Here is a 22,948-nt window from a genome sequence, read left to right on the forward strand (position 1 = left end):
GGATGGAAAACTAGGAGGAGCCCCTGGCTACTGGCCAAGTAGATCCCCTCCATCGCCTAAGACCTGCTTCCCCCGGCGAATTAAGCTAGACTGTTGCGCTGTTACGGCTCCTATTTCCGGGCCGCAGCCAATAGGAATCCAAACTTCTCAGCCATTCAGAGCCCTTCACTCCTTCCGGCGTTCTGCGTGCTACCCTGGAGACGGCCTGGGCGAATCCAAACGCAGAGGGGGGCTTGTCGCGCAGGGCCTTGCAGTGTGTCCGCGCCTCCGCCCTTGCTCTATTGCTTCTCCCCTGGCTTTGGCCAGTGGACCCATCCAAGAAGTGGGGGTCGAGCCGCGCTCAGTCGAGGTAGCAGTCCTGCGCCCTCGCGGCTTCTCCCCCACCCCCTGCTATCTGGTGAGTTGGAATGGCGGTTTTAGTGGTCACGAGTTTGGTTCGTGTCTTCTTCATTGGGGGGGAGGCGGGGAGGAGGTCTGCAGGCCTTGAGGGGCACCGCCCACCCACTCTCCCTCTCTCCGTCAGCCGAGCCGGTCCCCGCCGCAGCTCCTCCGTGTCTGCTTCTCTCTTTGGGCTCTGCTTTGTGCTCGGGTTAAACTAAAAACCTTACACAACTTTTCGGGCTTTGGTTCAGAGCACATAGGACCCCTCACCTCATCGAGGAATTGGGTGCAGACGGGATTCGGGGCGCCGGGGCTCTAAATTTCGGGAGATGCGCTTTACGGACGCCCCAGATAAAGAGTTTCACGTCTTAAAGCCCTGGCGACGCCTGCCGGGTTCCGAGCCGGCCGCGGGGACCGATGTCCGTGGTTGTAGAGAGGCGGGGAAAGCCACCGGCTCGCTGGCCACGAGCCTCTCGGGGTGGCGAGGGTCTTACGTAGCGACTGACAGCCGGCCCTTGGGAGGGCAGGACAAGCTCAAAGCCTGTAGTTAGTTCGGCTTGTAAAGTGCGCCGCGAAGGAGCACCTGTTACGCCCTGTGAAAGGGTGACTTGGCCTGTGGCTCGCAAAGCAGAGCGGGCATCTGGAGGACAAGGCAGACCACCGGCTGCTGGGCCCCGCTTCCAGAGTGTGACTAACTTGGTTTGGGGAGTTTCCAGGTGGTGTCGGTGCTGCTCGCGGGAGAGTTAATGATCTGGAGGTGTGGTAATGGAGGGGCGGGTGCTGGTGGTTGCCAGTGCAACCCGAACACCTGGTCTATTTCAATTTTTTTGAATGTAGGCCCTGCCTCCTGTAACTACAACGGCTCCTTTGCTCGTTAGTGTGATTTGCTCTGACTCCTGGCTTCTCAGATGTTACCTAGGTGAACCTGCAGATTAAGAGACTTAAAAGACGTGCCACAGTTTTAGAAAGTGTGGAAGAATAAACTGTGGTATCTGGGTGCACTTTGGTGAGAACATTATAAAGAAAGGCAAGCAAGTAATGCCTATGAGAATCAGGAGAGTGATTGCTTTTGGGGAGTAGGAGGGGCTGGGACTGCAGTAGGTTCAGAGAGGGGCTTCTGGGGTGGCTAGCAAAGTGCTATTTGTGACCTGGATGATGAAGACAAGGCTGCCCCTCTTAGAATAATTCATTAAACTGTACATTTACTTAGTGGTGTTTTCTGTATTTCTGTTTTATTTTACAATTTAAGAGGTTACAAAATTAAAAAAAATGAGTATTAGGTAGTCTAAGGTGAGAAATGTCCTTGGGCTGAGTCAAAAGAATTTAAAAATCATAAATTTTAAAACTTGAATAGTAACTTAGAAGATCAGCAGGTCTAATTCTTATTTTACTCCAAGGAAACAGAGAGGGGAAGTGCTGAAGGTAATAAACCCCTCTTATCTAAGAGACTTTATAATTGAAGCATTTTGTTAATTTCAGGCTGAGTGTACAGATTCTGCTACTTGGTAAAAGACTGAGGAAACGAATATGGCCTGAGTCAAATTCAAAATTTTAGGTTTTATTTGATTTTTTGTCTTGTGATCTAAAACCTTGTTTTCAAGGTATCAGCTATTTATCTTACATAAAAAATTTCTTCACCATGGTATCCTGATGTATTCCCATGTAGCCAACTTGTAAACGTTTAATTAATGTCTCTTTTTTTAATGCATCATAGCTTCTCCACCTTAACATTGACAGTTTTATCTTATTTTCCTTATATTACATATTATGTATTGTTGACCTCTTGCCACATAATTACTTCTGTAAGGATACATGTTGGCAGCTTAGGAGTCAAGATTGGTTCTTTTTAATGAATGGGTTTTAGAGAGGAGAGGAATATAAAAGGAACTTAGTAAAAACTGTTCATTTAAAGAAAATACTATCTGTGCCTTTTCTGGGTTTCCTCTGATTTAAATTAAAATTTCTCCAGATCTTTTCTACTTTGAATTAAAAAATATCTCTCAGTAGTCTTATTTCTTCTGATTTGATCTAGATACCAAGTTTATAATCCAAATAATTAAATGTAATTACTACCTATAAATTTTTATAGATTTTTTGCCATTTTGCAGTAATTTTTAATTTCATTGGAATATGGAATCATAGAATTATTCTAGATTCTTATTTTTGGAAAGAACGTAGTATTTATTGACATGTTTCATGAATTAAATTTAAAACGTTCCTGTCAAAGGCTGTTGAATGAAGTAATACGAGTTTTAACTCAGCCCACACTTACATGTCTAATGATATAGATTTATAATGGGATAATGTCATCTTCTTGTGTGTTGCCCACTTGACACTTTAAAGTGGTCCTGCAAGAAAAAGGGAATGAGTCTGAAATGTCAGGATCAAGACTGGGCTTCACAGCAGGACAAATCACAGTGTTTCAGAGGGTGAGCATACCTGGGCTTGATCTGAGTTGGATCTGTCAGATGAAATAGACTGAGGCAGATTGTGCTTGCTGGGACAAGACTCTAGCTAAATGCTGGAGTAGAGCTTAAGGATGGGTACAGGAAACAGATTAAAACGCCCTTACCTCTTTACTTGTTGTGTTGGTTTCATTATTGAATCCTAGGAATTCTTCAGGTATATAATCCCACGTAACTGAATTGTTGACAGCAGTAATTATCTTATGGTTGAGGTGCAGATTCTGAGGCCTCTATCCTTTATATTATATATCCTTTCTAGTGTGGGTTGGCGTCTGGCTCTCAGAGGCCAGCTTGCGGGCACTGTGGCATTATTCCTAGATTCTTAAATTACTGGTTCCCTATACCAGGACAGGGCATACTTCTGCCTGTTTTTATATGTTCTAAAACAAAAGATGAATAAGTTCTGGAGCTCTAATGTGTATTATAGTGATTATAGTCAACAATAATGTATTATATACTTCAGTTGCTAAAGGATTAGATTTTAAATGTTTTTGCCAAAAATATTTAACATAGAGGTGTTAATGCTCTCTTGATAATATTACAATATGTAAATGTGTCAAATCAACACATTGTATACCTTAAACTTACACAATGTTTCATATCAATTATCTCAATAAAAAAAATTCAGGTATAATTCACATACTATAAAATTCCCCCCTTTAAAAGGTGCAATTCATTAATTTTTTAGTGTATTCACAAAGTCATAAGCACTATTTAATTCCAGATGTTTTCATCTGCCAAAAAGAAACTATCTACCCATTTACTTAGTGCTGTTTTACATTCTCTGTTTCAAGGGGTTTTTGCTATAGGGGCTGGCTTATTGGCTACCAATAAAAACACAAGTGGTCTATAAAGTGGATATCGTACTGCACGTATACTGTCTGGGAAGTTTCCTATAATCTACCATGTATAATCCTCCCAAAGAGATGCCAATTTGAAAGATAAAATGTATTTTTAGTTGAGTAAATACTTTGATTATATTGTTGTTAAGTATGTCATTAGATATTGAATCCACTATTTTACTTCAATTCTAAATAAAATCTCGTCTGATAAAGGACTGCATCAAATCATATTCACTCATGAAAATTAGGGGATTTTGTTGGCCAAGAAAATGAACTCTTACTTGCTTATATTCTAGACAACCAAGTGGTTGATGAAAAAAAGTTCTTCATTTAAAACAGGAGTTGGCAAATTTTTTCTGTAAAGGGCCAGAGAGTAAATATTTTAGAGTGTGTGCAGGCCACAGGGTCTCTGTCGCAATTACTCAGTGCTGCCACTGTAGCCTGAAAGCATCCTTAGACAGTATATAAATGAGTGGGTATGACTGTTTCAAACTTTATTTGTGAAAACAGGCCACAGGCTAGATTTGGCCCAGGAACTAGTATTGCTGACCCTGTCTTGGAGTAGGATGTGAACTGATTCTTACAATCTCTTTGGAGTAGATGAAAATAGTATCATGCTATATTTGTTTATAAAGTATTTTCATATACATTGTCTCATTTGCTTGTAATTTTTCTGAAGTTTAGTTTAGGCATAGATGTTGACACAATGTGTGTGCCACTGTAAGAGAGAAAATAAGAAAGGTATCAAAATACTTTGGCTGAGGGGACTCTCTTGTCCCCTCCTGGCCTAAGCCAGGAGCTCTGTTCTCTCACTTTATCTCTAAATAAAAGCCTCTCACTTGCTCTCCTCAAAAAAAAAAAACAAAAAAAAAAACCTTGGCTGAAAAGTGCAGTAGACTCATATACACTGAGAAGAAGCGACTGGTGGTTACCATGGGGGAGGGGTTGCAATGGGTGGGTGGGTAGGGTGAGAGGAATAAAGGGGCACAAGAATTCTCAATCATAATATAAGTTGGTCATGGGATAGTAGTACAGCATGGAGAATATAGTCAATGATTCTTTAACATTTTCCTTGTGTTGACATAGAACTGCTCTAGTGGGAGTGAGGATTAAATAATGTGGGTAACTGTTGAACCATTGTGTTGAATACTTGAAACCAAGATAAGACTGCATAATGATACTTAAAAAAAGATACATTGGCTAAATCTCATGGATTCCCTGGTTTTGTTACATATGTTGTAAATAGCTGTCATTTTCCTTATTTCTGTTAAGAACTTGTTGATGAGAAGTTGATTATTGGTTTGTGAATTGTTTTTTAAATTTTCCTTTAGTTGTTTTCACCCTACAAAAAACACAATAGTATTTAACACAGGTGACTTTTCTGAATTTATAGAATTACTAGATTTATTTACATATTAAAGATCCTAGCATAATTAATCGTGCAACTAGCCTGCATTTATAAATGTAATTTTTGTTTACTTTCTAGGAGCTAGAGATGCTATTAGACTGTCATTCCGTTGCATGTGAGAAGTCAATCTAGTGATGGAAAACTTCATTTTGTATGAGGAGATTGGCAGAGGAAGCAAGACTGTTGTCTATAAAGGGCGACGTAAGGGAACAATCAATTTTGTAGCTATTCTTTGTACTGATAAGTGCAAAAGGCCTGAAATAACCAATTGGGTAAGTCTAGTATGTTTCCCTCCCTCCAGGAAAGGAGAGATCTATGATCAGGTAGAATAAGTAGTGTGTAAACTTTAGAAACCATTGACCTCACTGTAGCAAATGCCATGTTTTCTTTTCCATCTGGAATGGGTGACCTTCTGTTTACTGTCACCAATCCTTAGTAATGACTAATAAACATACCAAGTAATTAGCAACTTGAGTGTTTTGTTTTTAGTTTCTTCATGTCAGGGAAAATATATTTTATATTAGATCATTTACTTTGAAATTTTATGTAACTTTCCAAAGGAAGGGCGTTAGTTGAGAGTGACAGGGGTTTGATGGCTGTGCCACTTCACAGCCAGGCTCCTAGTTTTCCTTTCTCCAACTTTTTTTTTCATTGTGGTGAAACACACATAACATAAAGTTTACCTTCTTAACCATTATTAAGTGTACAGTTCAGTGATATTAAGTATATTCATATTGCTGTGCAATCGTCACCGTCTCCAGGACTTTTTTATGAAGTATTTTTTTAGACTAGTTTTAGATTCACAGCAAACTGGAAGGGAAGGGATATTTGACACATCATGCATAATCACCTGAAGTCCATAGTTTACCTTAGGGCTCACTGTTGGTGTGTCAGTCATTCTGTACGTTTGAACATCTTAACTGACACACTTTTGCATCTTTATTACTGAGTTTTGAATTCACTTTTGCTTTTGTGCATAAGGATAAGAATGTTCTAATGGAAATGTACATTTTAAGATCAGTGTGTTCATTGTAATGACTTTTTTTATTAATCTAGGTGAATTTATATTAAGATTCACTAAGAATATTTTAAAAAAGACATTTGAGAGTTCTTTTCGGTAATATAAAAGCAATATGTCATCATTATAGGAAATTTGGACACTATAGAAAACTGGATAGAAGAAAAACAGTAGCATTGTATTACCTGAAGGCAATCACTGTTCTGTCTTGGTTTTGTTTCTTTAGTCCTTTTTAATATGAATTAAAAATTATATATTTTAATGGTATTTTGTTTGCTTTTTTCAGTTAACTTTGTAACACTATCATTTTTCCATGTTGTTATAAAATTAAATAAACATTTTAATGTTGGCCTAATAGTTGGTCAGTTTTTACACAATTTATTATTGTGTTATTGAGCTTTTAGATTATTTTTGCTTAGTAATTTTTTTCCTTTGAAACTATTTCTTTTTTCTTGATACTGAAAGTGGTGTGTAATCAATATAGAAAATAGAAAAAAAGTAGAAAGAATTCAGTAATTCTGCTTAAAACAGCAGCTATTTTGATATATACCTTCTGAATATACCTATGAGTATTTCTTTTGCAATGTTGTGGTTATACTAATGGATAAAACTATATTGCACAAGCTTGTTTTTTTAAGATTACACATTAAATTAGCATTTTTCCCTGTTACCAGCCTTCATAACCATCATTTTTAATGTCTGTATAGGATTCCACAAAAAAAATAACAGTCTTTTCTCCTCCATTTTTCTTCAATTGTGTATTTAGGTGTTTCTTACTAGATGCAAAGGTTTTAAGAACTCTGTTTTTTTAGAGTGATTGCTGTGTCCTTTTAGGTCCGTCTCACCCATGAAATTAAACACAAGAATATTGTAACTTTTCATGAATGGTATGAAACCAGCAATCATCTCTGGCTAGTAGTGGAACTCTGCACAGGTAAGAGTGAATAAGAAGTGCTGTCAATGTAGTTTTGAAAACATAAGATGTAGGCTTTGTTATTTTTTTTTTCTTTTGCAAATACAAGTAGAATTGATACTATTGACTGTTAACTTGAACATCTTTGCTCAGTGGAATTTAGGGAAGGGAGCAGAACAAAGATGTTTGGTAAGAGGAAGACATGTAAAATTCAATTTGAGGTTAACTTTGGTATAAAATATTACTACATCACCTACATAAAAATGTAGAAGTATTTTTAGTGATTAGTTCATCAAACAAGTTTTCCCATACAGTAAAAACAAAGTACTTTGGGTCAACTAATTGTTAGTTAACTAATTAGTTTATAAACTTTTTATGTTTATGAAAAGGATACTTGTTCTTTATAAAGACTTCAGTAATGTGGAAAAGTACATGGATGACCCAACACATACCAGCACCTATAATGGTAATTAGAGATGACATATGTTACAGCTCTTCCTTGATACAACCTTCTAGGACCATATACAGGGAATAAGGCAACGAAATACACAGATACTATCTGGCCTTTTAGTTTCAGTGTCTTCAGGGAAAAAATGTGTAAGCAGCACTGTTAGTGTACTTGTATTTACACATTGAGTAATAATAAAAGATCATTAAATATCAAGATGTATTGGTATTCTAGCTTTATGAGTCTTACCTTTTGGCACTTATAATTTATAAAATTGTATCATGAAGGAGCTTATTTGGAATAATAACTTGCATCTTATTTTTCTGAATCAATAGGAAGGAACTGTGATTTAATTACTTTCATGATATACACACTGTTGAGGTGATTAATGGATTTTCCCTCTATTACTTTTTGCTTCAGCTGTTATTTCTTACCCCTGACCATTTTCAGAGCCTAACTCTAATTTATGTCTATGTTTAGAGTGATTCTTCACCCACCAAAACAAAATAAACAAAACTCCAAATAACTACCATCTTCAGCACAGTAATTCTATTTGAACTTTCACATGCTAGCTAAGACTTAACTTTCTTGGAACTTGGCTCCTGTTGCAATCTTGATCCTTTAAAAAAAATGTTTGTTTCTGGCATTTAGGCAGTAGAGATGTTATCGCGAACTTGGAAGGGTATGGAAGTGGAATTTCCGTGCATTTGCTTTGACCTTTTATTTAATCACTGGTGCACACTAGGAGTGATAGTCTGTTAAAGAAAGGCATCATCTTTTTTACCATGCAGTACTTTGCAGAATGTGAGCTACCTTTGCACGAGAAAAAGTGGCTATGCTTTCCATAATGTGATTAATATGCATAATTTGGGTTAGTATTTACCAGTATTACTAGTTTTGGCAGCAGTTCAGTTCCTGAGGGATGTAGAGTGGGGAAATCACAGCACTGGGGTGATTCTCCCTTCAACCCACCTGTTCACTTATTGCCTCTTTTTTTCAGATTAAGCAGTTATTCTCTGGAAGCTGACTCTGGAACGTGGACACAGATTTGTTAGGATGCTTGAACCTCTGTGTTCATTCACATGTGTTCCCCCTGCCAGACTGTCCAGGTGTACTAATCTGATCATTTTTTAATGCTCAATATCTCCCAGCATGGAAACTCCCAGAGGCACTATGTAATGAGTGGGTGATTTTTTTTATCTTTCTATTTTTGTGCCAAAATTAAACTATATTTTAATTTATTATTATTTTTTATTAAGTTACCATTGATATACAATCTTGTGAAGGTTTCGCATGAACAACACTGTAGTTACTACATTCACTCATATTATCAAGTCCACTCCCACGCCCCATTGCAGTCACTGTCCATCAGCATAGTAAGATGCTATAGAGTCTTAAAGTGGGTGATTTTAACCAACTTGCAGGTGGTTCCTTGGAAATGGTTATTGCTCAAGATGAAAGCCTCCCAGAAGATGTTGTGAGAGAATTTGGGATTGACTTGATTACTGGTTTACATCATCTTCATCAACTTGGCATTCTCTTTTGTGACATTTCTCCTCAAAAGGTAACTCATGAAAGTTTTGATTTCCTAACTGCTTGTGTCATAATTTATAGTGCTTTCTCAAAGGTGTTTTTATTTTTAGATAAAATTTTGATACAGAATACCTTGAAATTTTAAGTTGATGTTTATTAAATAAAAAGAAATATATAGTACCATATTTTAATTACCTGTTAAAGTAGCTTTTAGAATGTGAAGTCTCTTCTCCTTTCAGAGTTCTTTGGGTAATTATTATTGCTGCTGAGATATATTGTGATTGGTGAACTCAGTAGAGCTATAAAAGAAAACTAAGCTTTTAAATTATAGTACCTGATTATGAGCCATAATTTTAGCTTAATGGCATTCTTAGCTTTGTATGTATGATTCCTGATAAGGTGATCAAGTGTCATCTTTTTTGGTAACACTAATGATCCATAACCAAATGTGCTTCAGTGTAGTAGAGTCAGGAAACCTGCTTAGCTTTGGAATTGCAATTAATACTGACATTTAGAAATTGTGTGAGCCTGGAGTGGTTACTCTTTATCTCTTTCTCCCCCTTAGTTTCTTTGTCTTTGATGGGGATATAATTTTAAGGGTGATTGTGAGGATTACATATTATATTTAGGTTAAGTTTCTAGGAAGCTTTCTGGTAGGTAGTATGCTCTCAATTAATGGTATTTATTAATAAGTACGTATACTTAGGGATTGTACTTGTTACTAGTCTGAGTTGCTCCTTTTGTTAATGTATACACAGGGAAATGAAAAGTTGACTATTTCCTTGTTAAACATTGTTATTGTAGGCTATTTGTATGAGAACATAAACTTTTAAAAAATCCAATAAAAACTCTACATAATATAGAAGTACTTATTTGAAGTATTCATATATTTCTACAACCACTTAACTATGGTTATAGCTCTGAAAGCATCTAAGACAATATACAAATGCAGGAGTGTGGCTTTGTTTCAATTAAACTTTATAGACACCGAAATGTCAATTTCATACAATTTTCACGTGTCAAGAAATTTTATTTTTTTTGATGTTTTTCAACCAATTAGAAATTTTTAACCAATTAGAAATGTGAAAACCACTCTTAGCTGCTCAGGCCTGTACAAAAGCATAGAGGCTGGGATTTGGCACAGAGGCTCTCATGGTGTGTCAGCCCCTGAGTGGGAGTTGCTTAATGAGGTCTGGTCACCTATTTGTAACTGGGAAACTCGGGCTGATTTCAGATTGAACTTTTTCTGTAGAACAGGGGTTGGCAGTGTTGAGCAGGATGTCTGTCTGCTTCTGTAAATGAGGTTTTTTTGGCGCATACCCACACCTTTTGTTTAGGTACTGTTGGTGGCTGCAGAGTTCAGTAGTCAGGACGAAGGCTTCCTAGCCTCAAGGCCTAGACTATTCATGACTTGGAAGGAGACCTGTTGGCTCCTCCTGGTGGTTCTCAGAGTGGCTTTGCTTCACCAGCAGCACTTGGTGCTAGTTGGAAACACCAGGTCCTTGGGCCCAGCCCCAGACCTCTTGAATCAGAAACACTGGGGATAGGGACTAACTAGTACCTTTTCTTGAATCCTCCAGGGAATTCTGGTACCAAAAAAAGTTTAAAAGTCACTGTGTAGATGAACAGACAGCCTTAGTATTTGTGACTAGAAATTGAAGGTAAACTTTGAATGGCTTTAAAAAAATCCACCTAACCCTTTGCAACTGCCCAGAAATATTTTTAAACACTGGTATGGTTTCAACAATCGACAGAATAACGTCTAACCACAAATTATATTAGCTAACTTAAGCACTTGTCAAATGCTAGTTACTGTTAAAAGCCCTTTGCATACATAACCTTAGTTAATCTTTACAACATTATGAAGAGTTAAGTATTACTTCTCCCATTTTACAGGTGAAGAGACTGAGATTTATTTAGAAAGGTTAAGTAAACTCTGCCAGTAATTGGTGGACCTAGGACTCAAATATAGATCTCTAACTTAAAAACTCTAGTTTTGACCCCCTGAATAAACAGCACCTCAGGCAGGTGGGAGTTCAAATCCCCTTCTGGCTGTCACTGCGATTGGCAAGCACAGATAGTTCCATAGACATTGTTCTTTCTCTTTCCCAAAAGCCTGCAGTTTCCCTCTGTGGTTATATCATGTGCTTATTGTGTCCATCTGAGAACAGACAATTGGATATTTCTTACTGTTAAAATTTTGGATTTATTTTTATTTAGCTTCTTTTTGAAAAAATAGTAAGCATTTAATTTTCTGAGTTGGGATGAAGCAAGAAAGCCAATGCTGAAAATTCTTTGGTAAGATTCTAAGAGCTACTGATGAAAATGCAAATGAAATTGGTTTCTGGACACATTTTATATTTTCATAGATACTCCTGGAGGGGCCTGGCACATTGAAATTCAGTAATTTTTGCTTTGCAAAAGTGGAAGGTGAAAATTTGGAAGAGTTCTTTGCTTTGGTGGCAGCAGAGGAAGAAGGAGGTGATAGTGGGGAAAATGTACTGAAGAGAAACATGAAAAGTAGAGTCCAAGGTATGTGGAGAGCTTAAAGTTGTGGGTCTCCTAAGTCATAAGTTTAGGAGATAATGTTGACCTTTTATTTTGCCAGTCAAATAATGTGTTGCAAATAATAATGACCGGGAGAAGTCTGATATAGAGATGGCTCTGTCCATGGCTCAAAATTTTCTGTGTGGATCTAATGCTGTATAAGGCATGAGGAACCTCTAACAAATCCTGTACTTTATCCTTAGTTCTCTATGTCACTGACCTCTCATTAGAACATAAAGGATGAGGGTTTTGTCTTGCTTCCTGCTGTACCCTCTGTTCCTGTGGCAGCTATGAGAATGTGCTTCATGATTCTTCCACAATAGGGACCATAACTGACAAAGTCCCTCTTCCTCCCCCACCCCCAGCATGGTGGGAATACTGAGGCAGGCCCACTCCTGAGAGACCTATGTAGCTGATGTTGCTTTTGGGATTGCTGGCGACCTTTGCAGACCCTTTGTTACACTGCAAGGCAATCTGGGATATTTCCGTTCCACCTTCTTTCCCTTTCTCTTCCCTTTGGATCCAGTGTGCATGCATTGTGGTCAAACGAGCTCACTCCCTTTCTCTCCCAGATATTTTGTATGATAAAATCATCATCTGGTTCATCCTGTCTTGGTGTCTGAGGCCCAGACTAACAGTTCTCATTGCCTGCATTCCCCTGCCCTTGCTTTATGCTGCAGCAGTGCCTCCTGCCCTCGCGGTTTCTGTGCATGGCAAGTGGTTGCTCACTGCTGTACCCTTTTCCTTGCTGTTCTGTTTTCTGGGAATGTGCTTCCCCTTCTGCTCTTCTTTTCTGGATTCAGCAGTCTCAAAGCTTTGTCCCCTGATAGTTGGTTCTTCTATTACTTTTATAATCTGTATATCTCTGTCATTACATTTAACATGTGTAATTATTTTTTGTTTGTCATTTCTTATTGTGAAGATAAGGACTTTATAATTCATTTGTTCATTAGTGCATTTATTTATTATTCAACAAAAATTTAGGCATTTTCTAGGTGCTGGGAATATGGATGTGGATGTGAACAAAGAGGCAAATATCCCTGAACTCACTGAACTTACATTTCTAGTTGGTGAAGACAGACATTCCCATTTAACAAGTATTAATCCCCTTTTAAATGTGGGGCACCCTGTGGGTCTTATTTTTGCTTTCTCAGTATTTGGCAAAGGGAAGGCAAATAGGCCCTCTGTAAGTGTTTGTCAAATGAGTGTGTGTATGAAACGTGACAGCAGGGCAAAAGTGTAACATAGAACTTCAAAATGTTGGGACATGTAAGGCTGCTGATTTGGTTCTAATAGGTCCTGGGGATACAATTTGCTGGAAAGTTTCCTCAGTGGGATTTTGTTTTCCAAGTGATTGGTGATTACTCATTTCATGGAAAAAACATTCTCACTGGCAGATGGGAAGCTTTTCGGTAGAGTGGAGAAAGAACCAAGGACTCTGGGTTTTGGTGAGTGCTCTGCAACTGTCCGGCTGTGACTTAGGGGGCATAGGGTACCTCTCTGGACTCCAGTTTCTCTCATCAGTAAACAAGGGGACTTCCTAGCTCTAGAATTTGGTATTTCTGTGTAATACTAAATTGTGTATAGAGTATCTGAGGCACACTTTAGTGCTGTTCACTAAATACTGTTCTTCTGGATACATGGTTCCCATCCCTGCCGTGCATCTTCCCCTTGCCAAAGCTAACGAAGTGTGAGCAGAAGTGACCGAAATCACTTCTAGGTGGGAATTTTAAAAGCCAGTGTGCAATTTGCTACATTCTTTCCCCTGTCTTGGTGACTGAGGAAGCATACATTGAGATGGAGCCTTTGTTGGCCTCGGTCTTTGAGTGGCTGAGGATCAGATTCCCTTGGCTGACCTGTACTGGATAGTTTGTAATACATAAAGCTGGTGGAATTTTGGGTTGTTAATGTTGTTTAACTTAACCTATCCTAATAAAAATATTTTAATAAAAAGTTCTTTTCTTTGACTAATTAAATTGTTAATTTGAAAAAAATAATGGGCCACACCTCAAACTCAGATGGATTTCCAAAGTCTGATTATAGTCTTACATATCCTTGTAAAATGGGACCTTAAAACTAAAAGACTTTAAAAAACATTAAATACATATGAAGACCAATTCATGTGCACGTTTTCCTCCCATTTTTTTCACCTCTCCAGGTCTCTCATGGGTAGGTATGTGTTGGGAGCAATATAAATTCCTAACGAAGTTGTTTGTTCTTTCTCTTCAGGCTCTCTTACATACACAGCTCCAGAAATTGTGAGGGGTGCTGACTTTTCTGTCGCCAGTGACCTCTGGTCTTTGGGCTGTCTGCTTTATGAAATGTTTTCAGGTGATTACCTTTTGGGTCAGTGTAAAATCAGAGCTGGACACATACAAAGACAGGGTAAATCTGTAGTCTGCAGATATTTTATGTGTAAGACATGAAAAAGCTGTTTCTGAATTTTTATATATGCTGATTTTGGCTGTGTTGCTTGGCATCTAGGCATATGCAGCTTCCTAGGGACTTCTTGACATTTAGGTGTTTTGCATGATAACCATCTGGAATGTTGAAGTGTGCCTAACAATTAAAAACTGATTGTTAGTAGACATTTTTATAAAGGCACCCTGTGATTGAATTAATCAGATGTGTCCTTGGATCATGGTAGAGTTTCATAGGTGAATTCAGATTCAGAAATGTAATAAATATATAGACAATGTGCCTGGTATGTAGTAGGCATTTCAATAATTAGTTATTATATATATATATATTTTCCTGTAAATTGCATAATTCTCACCTATCTGTAATTGAGACTGGTTTAGAATTACTGATGATAGCACACTTGTTTAATTTTGCAAGTTTTCATGTGATTTCAGGAAAACCTCCATTTTTAGAAAGTTCTTCAGAATTAATTGAAAAGATTTTTTGTGAAGATCCTTTGCCACCTATTCCAAAAGGTAGGATTTTTAAGTCATAAATGTGGTTAATTTACATTTTATTGTGACTAAAGGTACACTTTTATCCACAGCCTATTTTTATTAATTCATAAAATTATATTTTGTAAATAGTCTCAAATTGATATTTTTAGCAGTGTTAGCATTCCCTTTGCCATTTTGTTGTAGACACTGAAATGGAAAAAAGTACTACTAATAGTTTCCCTCACTTAAAAACACAGATTATTTTGTGCTCCTGTGTCAAAAGAGGTCTGAAGATTTAAAAAACTCAACCTTTTGTGTGTGTGTACTATTTACTTATTTGTACTCCTGTCCTATGTAGTTATGTCTATTTAGTGTTTGACCAAGAACAAATCAAGTATTTCTCTGTACTTATCTTGATGAATCAGAATGCTACCCTGACAAGTTTTTAAAGTCTTTTAAATTACATATTGTTCTGGTATTTTAAAAATGTTGTGACTTCAATCATACAAAGTGAGATTAATATAACAGTTTACTGTTAACAGTTTTAAGGAAAGAAAACAAAAGTCACAAAAATAAAATACTTTGTTGCAGACCACAAAAAAGTGAATATTAACACATAAATGAAAACAAGAGTTTACAAGAAATAATGTTTTTAAAAGAAAAATTTCAGAAATAATTAATGGAAGGAATAGTAATATGGAATATTTTCAATATTTCAGGAACGATCCTAGGTGACAAAAAATGCCAAAGTTCTTGATACTTTGAGAATAGTCCATATTTCTTAAGACAAAAAGCCGCATTTTTCTTTCACCAACTTTGTTTTAGTTTTTGTGGAAATCAGTCATTCCTTATTCCCTGTAATGATGGCTTCTGTCTCTCTTTTTAACAAATATTATGGTTTTCTTGGTTAAGTTAAGGACTTTTAGGCAGGGAGGAGGAATCTGAAAAGGAGGTGTCTGAGGTCCGGGGAGGTGCCACTGGTGGTCCGGGCTCGGGGTCTTTGTCCAACGTGTCCGGTGACCCCTGCAGCGGCGTCCGTTTTGTCTGGTTCTGGGCGCTTTGTGACGGCTTCGGTCGTGCTCTTCATGGCCAACTCTCTTAACCAGAGATTGATAGACTGGCCATGGTGTGTATCTGTCTAATTAAAAAAGATGAAACACCTGGAGAGTAATGGAATTGGACAGTATCATAATATTGTGATATTATTTTCCTTTTGAAAGTCTTTATAGAAAAGGGGCTGCAAATATTCTAATTGTAATATATTACAAGCCAAAGTTGGTCAAATGAAAAGTGCCTCAGAAAATGAGGCATAATAGTTGAAGATTAGGGTATGAGTTTGTCAGACAGAAGATCCTTACTGGGGTTATTCAATAAAGAAAAAGTTTAGAGATTAGTCAAAACTGTTTTTAAGATTTATGGTTTTTGTGGTATAGGAAAAAAATGTGTGTTTTTGTGCCTCCCCACCCCCATGGAGCTTGTAGTGATTATTAACGGATTCAGTGTTTTCTTAAAAACAGATGTGCTTAAAATACTGTTACTCTAAATGTTGATGCAGGGTGCATATTCATCTACTTACCACTTCTTTCTCTTTTTGGCAATGAATGCATGTGTAGATTCTTCTCTTCCTAAGGCTTCTTCAGATTTGATTAGTTTGCTTGGTGGTTTACTTCAAAAAAATCCTCAGAAAAGGTATGTAAGGATATTATTTTAATGAGAATGAATAATGGAATCTTTTTTCCCTTCACGTACTTCTAAAATTGTACTGTTCTGAATATACAAAGAGCTGTTCAGATTAACTCTTTTTAAAAAACAATCTGAGCTTCTGTTGAGTGTTTTCTCTGTGGATATTTTTAATCATGAGGAATTTGTTTCATTTTTTTATTAAGGTATTATTGATATATACTCTTCTGAAGGTTTCACATGAAAAACACTGTGGTTACTACATTCACCGTATTACCAAGTTCCCCCCATATCCCATTGCAGTCACTGTCCCTTAGTGTGGTAAGATGCCACAGGGTCCCTACTTGTCTTCTGGGTGCTACACTTGTCTTCCCCATGACCCCCTCAATCCCCTTCTCCCTCCCTCCCCACCCGCCCTTCCCCACCCCTCCCCTTTGGTAACAGCTTGTCTCTTCTTGGGTTCTGTGAGTCTGCTGCTGTTTTGTTCCCTCAGTTTTGCTTCATTGTTATACTCCACAAATGAGGGAAATCATTTGGTACTTGTCTTTCTCTGCCTGACTTATTTCACTGAGCAAAATACCCTGTAGCTCCATCCATTTTGTTGCAAATGGTAGGCTTGATCATGAGGAATTTTTAGTCAGTTTCTCTTTCAATGTATTAAATAGTTGCCTAGTAGTTTGACAGATTTTCTTGTAACTCAAATTCAAGAAGTGCCATTTTTTTTTTCTGTTGATTATTATTATTTTTTTTTTGAGAGGGCATCTCTCATATTTATTGATCAAATGGTTGTTAACAACAATAAAATTCAGTATAGGGGGGTCAACGCTCAATGTACAATCATTAATCCATCTCAAGCCTAATTCTCGTCAGTCTCCAATCTTCTGAAGCATAACGAACAAGTTCTTACATGGTGAACGAATTCTTACATAGTGAATAAATTCTTACATGGTGAACAGTACAAGGGCATTCATCACAGAAACTTTCAGTTTTGATCATGCAATATGACCTATAAACAATCAGGTCAAATATGAATATTCGTTTGATTTTTGTACTTGATTTATATGTTGATCCCACATTTCTCCTATTATTATTATTATTTTTATTTTTAATAAAATGCTGAAGTGGTAGGTAGATGCAAGATAAAGGTAGAAAACATAGTTTAGTGCTGTAAGAAGGCAAATGTAGATGATCAGATGATCAGGTGTGTGCCTATGGACTAAGTATTAATCCAGGCTAGACAAGGGCAGCAAGACATCCACGGATGCAGAAGATTTCTCTCAAAGCAGGGGGGGTGAGGTTCTGAGCCTCACCTCTGTTGATCCCCAAATTCTCACCTGATGGCCCCCCTGCGACTGTGCCTGTCTTAGGTTGTTCCTCCCTTGAGGAATCTTACCCGTCTCTGGCTAACCAGTCATCTTCCGGGGCCATACAGGGAAATGTAAAGTTGGTAAGTGAGAGAGAAGCCATATTGTTTGCAAAGGTTAGCTTTTTACTTCTTTGCAGATTTATGCCCTGTGGCTTCTATGCCCAGCACTTGTCTCGAGGTATCTTTACCACCTGGAGGAATTATGATACTCGGTAAATTCGATATGAGGCACGAATTCTATTTAAGGGTTGTAATTAGGAAGGAAGAAGAAAAGCTACAGAGGTAGCATATGGAAGAAAACATGGGAGGATTGATTATTTCTTTGACATATCTTCTTGTAGAGTACCTTAAGTATGTATAGGTTTTAAACTACTAACTAATTTGTACACACACATTAACATAATAGGAATACGGTGACATAAACAAAGCAAATCTATAATTACCATCCATCTCCAGTGAAGCCAAGAAAACCATTTAGGCACCCTAGGCATTTGTGAAAATTTATCTATGATATGATGGATATTGTCCAACTGTACTTGAACTATCAGACAAATTAAAGCAGCCCATTTCTGGGATCTGTTCACATCCCATATGTTCTTTTAACCATAGATAGTCTATAGTCATGAGATTTTGGAGTGCTACAACTTGCACCCCTCCCAACTCCTGGTTGAGTTCCAACAGTACAGATCCGGTCAAATTTGTTGTCTCACTGTATGCACATGCCAGCCTAGACATCTCCCTCCTCATTCTTATGGCAAGTCCAGGAGACGGTGGGCTGGATGCAGCCACAACTGCAGCATCGTCCGGATCCCTGTGGAGGCTTTTTGATGATCATCCCCCGGCACAAGTCCTCCAGAGAGTGCTGATGCCGGAAGCTCCTCCTCATATCGTATCTTAGTTCATTTTCTGGGTATCCAAGCTAGGCCTTGATCTTCTGCATAGAAACAAACAGACCCTTTGCCCACACCTTGACATGCCCTCCACACCACTGTGCAGAACTCATTGGAGGTCAGCACACAGTAACTGCTTTTTTTTTTTTTTTTAAATTAAGAGAAAGGAATATTATCAGAAAAGAGTACCTCCATAGCTGATCATCTGACACCCTTTAAGTGATCAACATTAAGGATATTTAAAGCATGTGTTGATCTTTGATTTACCAATAGTTTTATCCTGTTAAGGAGTAATCCCCCTTTTCTTTCTTTCTTTCTTTCTTTCTTTTTTTTTTTTTTTTAAATTTTTAATCTACACTTACATGAAGAATACTATGTTTACTATGCTCTCCCCTATATCAGGTCCCCCCTAACAACCACATTACGGTTACTGTCCATCAGCTTAGCAAAATGTTGTAGAGTCACTACTTGTCCTCTCTGTGTTGTGCAGCCCACCCTCCCCTTGCTCCCTCCCCCCCATGCATGCTAATCTTAATACCTCCCTTCTTCTTCCCCCCCCCTTATCCCTCCCTGCCCACCCATCCTCCCCAGTTCCTTTCCCTTTGGTACCTGTTAGTCCGTTTTTGGGTTCTGTAATTCCACTGCTGTTTTGTTCCTTCAGTTTTTCCTTTGTTCCTATACTCCTCAGATGAGTGAAATCATTTGGTATTTCTCTTTCTCCGCTTGGCTTATTTCACTGAGCATAATACTCTCCAGCTCCATCCATGTTGCTGCAAATGGTTGGATTTTTCCACTTCTTATGGCTGAGTAGTATTCCATTGTGTATATGTACCACATCTTCTTTATCCATTCATCTACCGATGGACATTTAGGTTGCTTCAAGAAGTGCCATTTTATCCATTGTAGATTTCAGGCTAAAACTGTCTTAAACTATTGAACTGGGGTAATACTGTCAAGATAGTTAATGTAATAACTACTAACTGGGTGATATTTTAATATGACTTTGAATGATAATCCTGTCATAATGGAATATCAAGTGGCAGGATAAAGAGTGTGCATTTCCTGTATTGCAGTGATGGCAGAAAGTCATTGTGGCATGGGCAAGTGAACGGTGGGGAGAGGGGATCTCCCTAGGTGGGAGCAACTGGCTTCTTGTTCTGCCACTAAGTCACTGGGGAGGGGGTTTAGGCAAGTATTTGGGAATCTCTGCTTCAGAGTGTAAAATAAAGAATAAATTAAGTGCAGCATATAAAATAATCCATTCTCTGTGTTCATTAAATATTATAGAAAACTGCAGAAGGAAATGCTGATTCTTCTGTTACAGTATGAACCTATGCTTACAACAGAATGCTTTTAGAATTTGTGTTATTTTGGTTAATAATCTTGCAGACATCTTTGATAGGATACAAATGTACTTGATTTAGGATGGTATATCCACATTTTCACATTTATATTCCTATATTATATACTTTTTTGTGTAAGTGGAACTACTCTTTAACCTAGTTATTTATTTGCTTAGTCATTTTAAGTGGCTGAACAATGTACATGCGATTAACTTAAACATTTAGAGTGCTTCTTGACCTAGAATAGCATATATACTGCTACAGTAAGTATCTTTCTGTGTATTTTTGTTGTTGTTCGCTTAGGGAGTAGTCTCATTTAGATAAATTTCTCCAGAGAGGGGTTGCTGGCCAAAGGATAAAGACATTAAAAAGTTTGATACATTTGCGGTATTCTAGGAACATGTGCTGCTTTATACTTCCAGCAACATTAGAAAGCTTCTTCCCTCTCACTGTTATTACCTATGATGGCTTTGTTGATCTTACACATTGTTGCCAATCTGATAGATGAAGAAGAAATTCCATTTCATCAGCAATTTTTATTTCTCCACTAGTGCATTTCAAGAACCCTTTGTATAAAATGGATAATATATGCAATTTCAAATTCTCTTTATCATTCGTGTTTTAATTTTGATCAAAGTGCTTTGATTTCAGTACAGAAATTTTGAATAACTAAACTGATCAAATAAAAAGTTTCTTTTTAGTTTTGAATCTCAGCCAGGCTCAGCCATGCTAAGTCTGATGGGCATACCCAGAGGTATATTCTGTTAGTAGTAGGACTTATGCTTTGAGAGTGAGTCTGGCTTTAGATGCAGCCTAGGATCATTTTAATGTAGGTGAACTAGCTAGAAAGCATCTTGACTCCTAAGCAGAGGTGTGACTGTGTATAGTCATGAGGTTGATACTCTTGTCTATTTCTGAATGAAATTCTACAAGTACAGTTCTGAACATGAAATAACGTGAAACAGGAGGTAGTAGTCTCTCTTGGGACATAAAGAGCCACAGAATTATAGATTTAAATTTGATACATTGACTTTAGCATCTTGAAATTGTAAAGTATTAAGCAATTGCAGAAGTACGTTTATGTAGAGGAATTTATATTGTAAAATCTGATATGTGTTATTGGGACATGTCCAGGAATTCTGCATGGTAAATCACATTAAAATTGAATTTTAACATTTATGTTTTATCAAGATTAACTTGGGAAGACCTACTGCAACATTCATTTTGGAAGGATGCTTTCACTAGAAAAGATCAGAACTCAAGCGCCAAGGATTCCAATGTCAGGTAGCATAAGCTTATTTTTGTTCGTGGGGCATTGTTATTAAACACTTATACCCATTACTATTCTAATAATGCAGCATCAGTGAATTTCTGTGCTTTCATAATAGGAGAAAATCAAGCATTTGTTTAATTAAGGTTGCTTAAAGAGTTTAGTGATGACATTGTGTATTCTTGATTTTGCTCATTTTCTGATCAGTTTATTCTCCAGTCAGTGACTGAGTATTGTAGTCATTAGTTTTGTTCACCAAATATAACTGGCTTTCCACCTCACAAGCACATGGTAGGATCTCATTTCCCCCTTTTATGTTAGGTGTGGTTGTGGTTACATGACTTGCTTTGATTGATAAAATGTGAGCAGAACTGTGTTATTTCTGGGTATAGAAACTTTAAGATCCAGTATGTGATTTGCTGTGTTTCTTCCTCCTGATGAAGGAATTGGGGAGAAAATTTCCAAATGGAGTTGTTGGGTCTTTAGTGACTATGATGAGCATAGCTTTCCTGGCAGCCTTCATTGGCTATGTGCATGAGAGATACATAGTCTTAAGATCCTAAGCCACTAGGATTTGTGGGTTGTATGTTACCACAGCATAGCCTAGCTCATCCTGACTAATATACTTCCTTTTTATTATGAAATCTTCTTAGCCCAGAACACTTAAAACAGTGATGGTATATTGAAAAGAACAAGATGAGAAGTAGTTGAATAGAGGTAAAGTCCTGATAATTGATTATTTTTTTCTCCCCTCAGCTATGTCATTGGTAAATGGTTGTCTGATACTTAATTTTAATCTTGGCAAATTCTGGATATTGGATCGAGGAGTCTGAGTTCTATTTAAGGTCTCTCCAAACTTTGGTTTCTGTGATTTGGTGAGCTTCAGCTATGTTCTCACTGTTCTTTTAGGTCTGTGGGAGCTACGGAAAACTGGGCCTGGTCCTGGCTCGTCAGGTCAGCAAGTCACAGAACACTTCTGACTTTAGTTTGTAATCCTTCTTTTTCATCTGTATGCCTTTTATTTCCTTTCTTTGTCTTATTGCCCTTGCTAGGACTTTTTCAGTAAGGTACTGAATCAGAAGTAATGAAAGTGAACATGCTTGCCTAGTTTTTGATTTTATGATGAAAGCATTCAGCCTTTCCCCATTAAGTGTGATTAGCTGGAGGTTTTTGTAGCTGCCCTTTTTCAGTTTGAATGAATGTTGAATTTTGTCTAATGCCTTTTTGTACTAGTTGGTATGATCATATAGTTCTTTAGACTCTCATTATAGACTCTTACATAAATTAGTTTACAAATGTTGAATCAGCCTTGCATTCCCACCGTAAACCTTACTCAGTCATGGTATATTATAGTTTCTATGTACTGCTGGATGTGTTTGGGGTTGGGTGGTAGGAGAACCACAAGAAAGGGAACAAAAGAGCAGAGCAACAGGGATTTGCCTCAAGTTTTGGGATCATATATGTCTGGGTAAAAAAGAAGATGCCTGTCCCTTGGAATTTGAGACACTGTCCAGAAGCTTCTGCCATCCCCAACCAGCTGCTGTGGGATCACTTGGAGGTTAAGGCAGGACAAAACAGAAAAAGAAAAAAAAAAGAGCACCAAACTGGGGTATCTCCTGCTCTGACTCTTAGGGGTTCTCCTTTTCTTTCTTGGGAACAGAAATGGAGGGCTTTTCTTGGGGCTCCTCTCTGTACTTGTGCTTTTGAGTCCAGGCCAAGCAATACTGGAAGGGGAAAGATAAGTGGGAAACTCGCTGCTGGTTCACTGGTGCTTTGAGTTCTGATTTACTTCCCCGCTCTGCCTGCTGGTATTTCTTTTTCAGATATATAGTTTATAGACGTCTTACTGCAAAGCCTTGCATATGTATTAAGTGCTCATGCTAGTTGCTTAGTGAAAAATATTTTCTGACTCCAGGGCTTTGCCAAATGTTGTGTATAATATAATCT

At 37.7% G+C, this 22,948-nt stretch overlaps 1 protein-coding gene across 18 annotated transcripts in view; it reads left to right on the plus strand.

The window, feature by feature from the left end:
- Nucleotides 1-226: 226 nt before the first annotated feature.
- ULK4 (unc-51 like kinase 4) overlaps nucleotides 227-22,948 on the plus strand; it is a 735,705-nt gene continuing 712,983 nt past the window's right edge. For 6 of the 18 annotated variants that reach the window (XR_012129585.1, XM_073232501.1, XM_073232497.1 and 3 more), the window contains exons 1-10: nucleotides 228-397; nucleotides 5,175-5,368; nucleotides 6,949-7,048; nucleotides 8,900-9,039; nucleotides 11,378-11,540; nucleotides 13,785-13,886; nucleotides 14,411-14,491; nucleotides 16,066-16,141; nucleotides 20,923-21,015; nucleotides 21,911-21,955. Coding sequence is in view for 14 of the 18 variants with exons in the window: in XM_073232501.1 (XP_073088602.1) it covers nucleotides 5,231-5,368; nucleotides 6,949-7,048; nucleotides 8,900-9,039; nucleotides 11,378-11,540; nucleotides 13,785-13,886; nucleotides 14,411-14,491; nucleotides 16,066-16,141; nucleotides 20,923-21,015; nucleotides 21,911-21,955 (938 nt within the window). In the remaining 4 variants the exon portion in view is untranslated. Of the gene's footprint in view, nucleotides 398-5,174; nucleotides 5,369-6,948; nucleotides 7,049-8,899; nucleotides 9,040-11,377; nucleotides 11,541-13,784; nucleotides 13,887-14,404; nucleotides 14,492-16,065; nucleotides 16,142-20,922; nucleotides 21,016-21,910; nucleotides 21,956-22,948 lie in introns of those variants that run through there. The other 12 variants (XR_012129584.1, XR_012129583.1, XM_073232499.1 and 9 more) reach the window with 7 other exon arrangements.

This window comes from Manis javanica, chromosome 3 (assembly GCF_040802235.1).
Source record: "Manis javanica isolate MJ-LG chromosome 3, MJ_LKY, whole genome shotgun sequence".
Classification (NCBI taxonomy): Eukaryota; Metazoa; Chordata; class Mammalia; order Pholidota; family Manidae; genus Manis; species Manis javanica.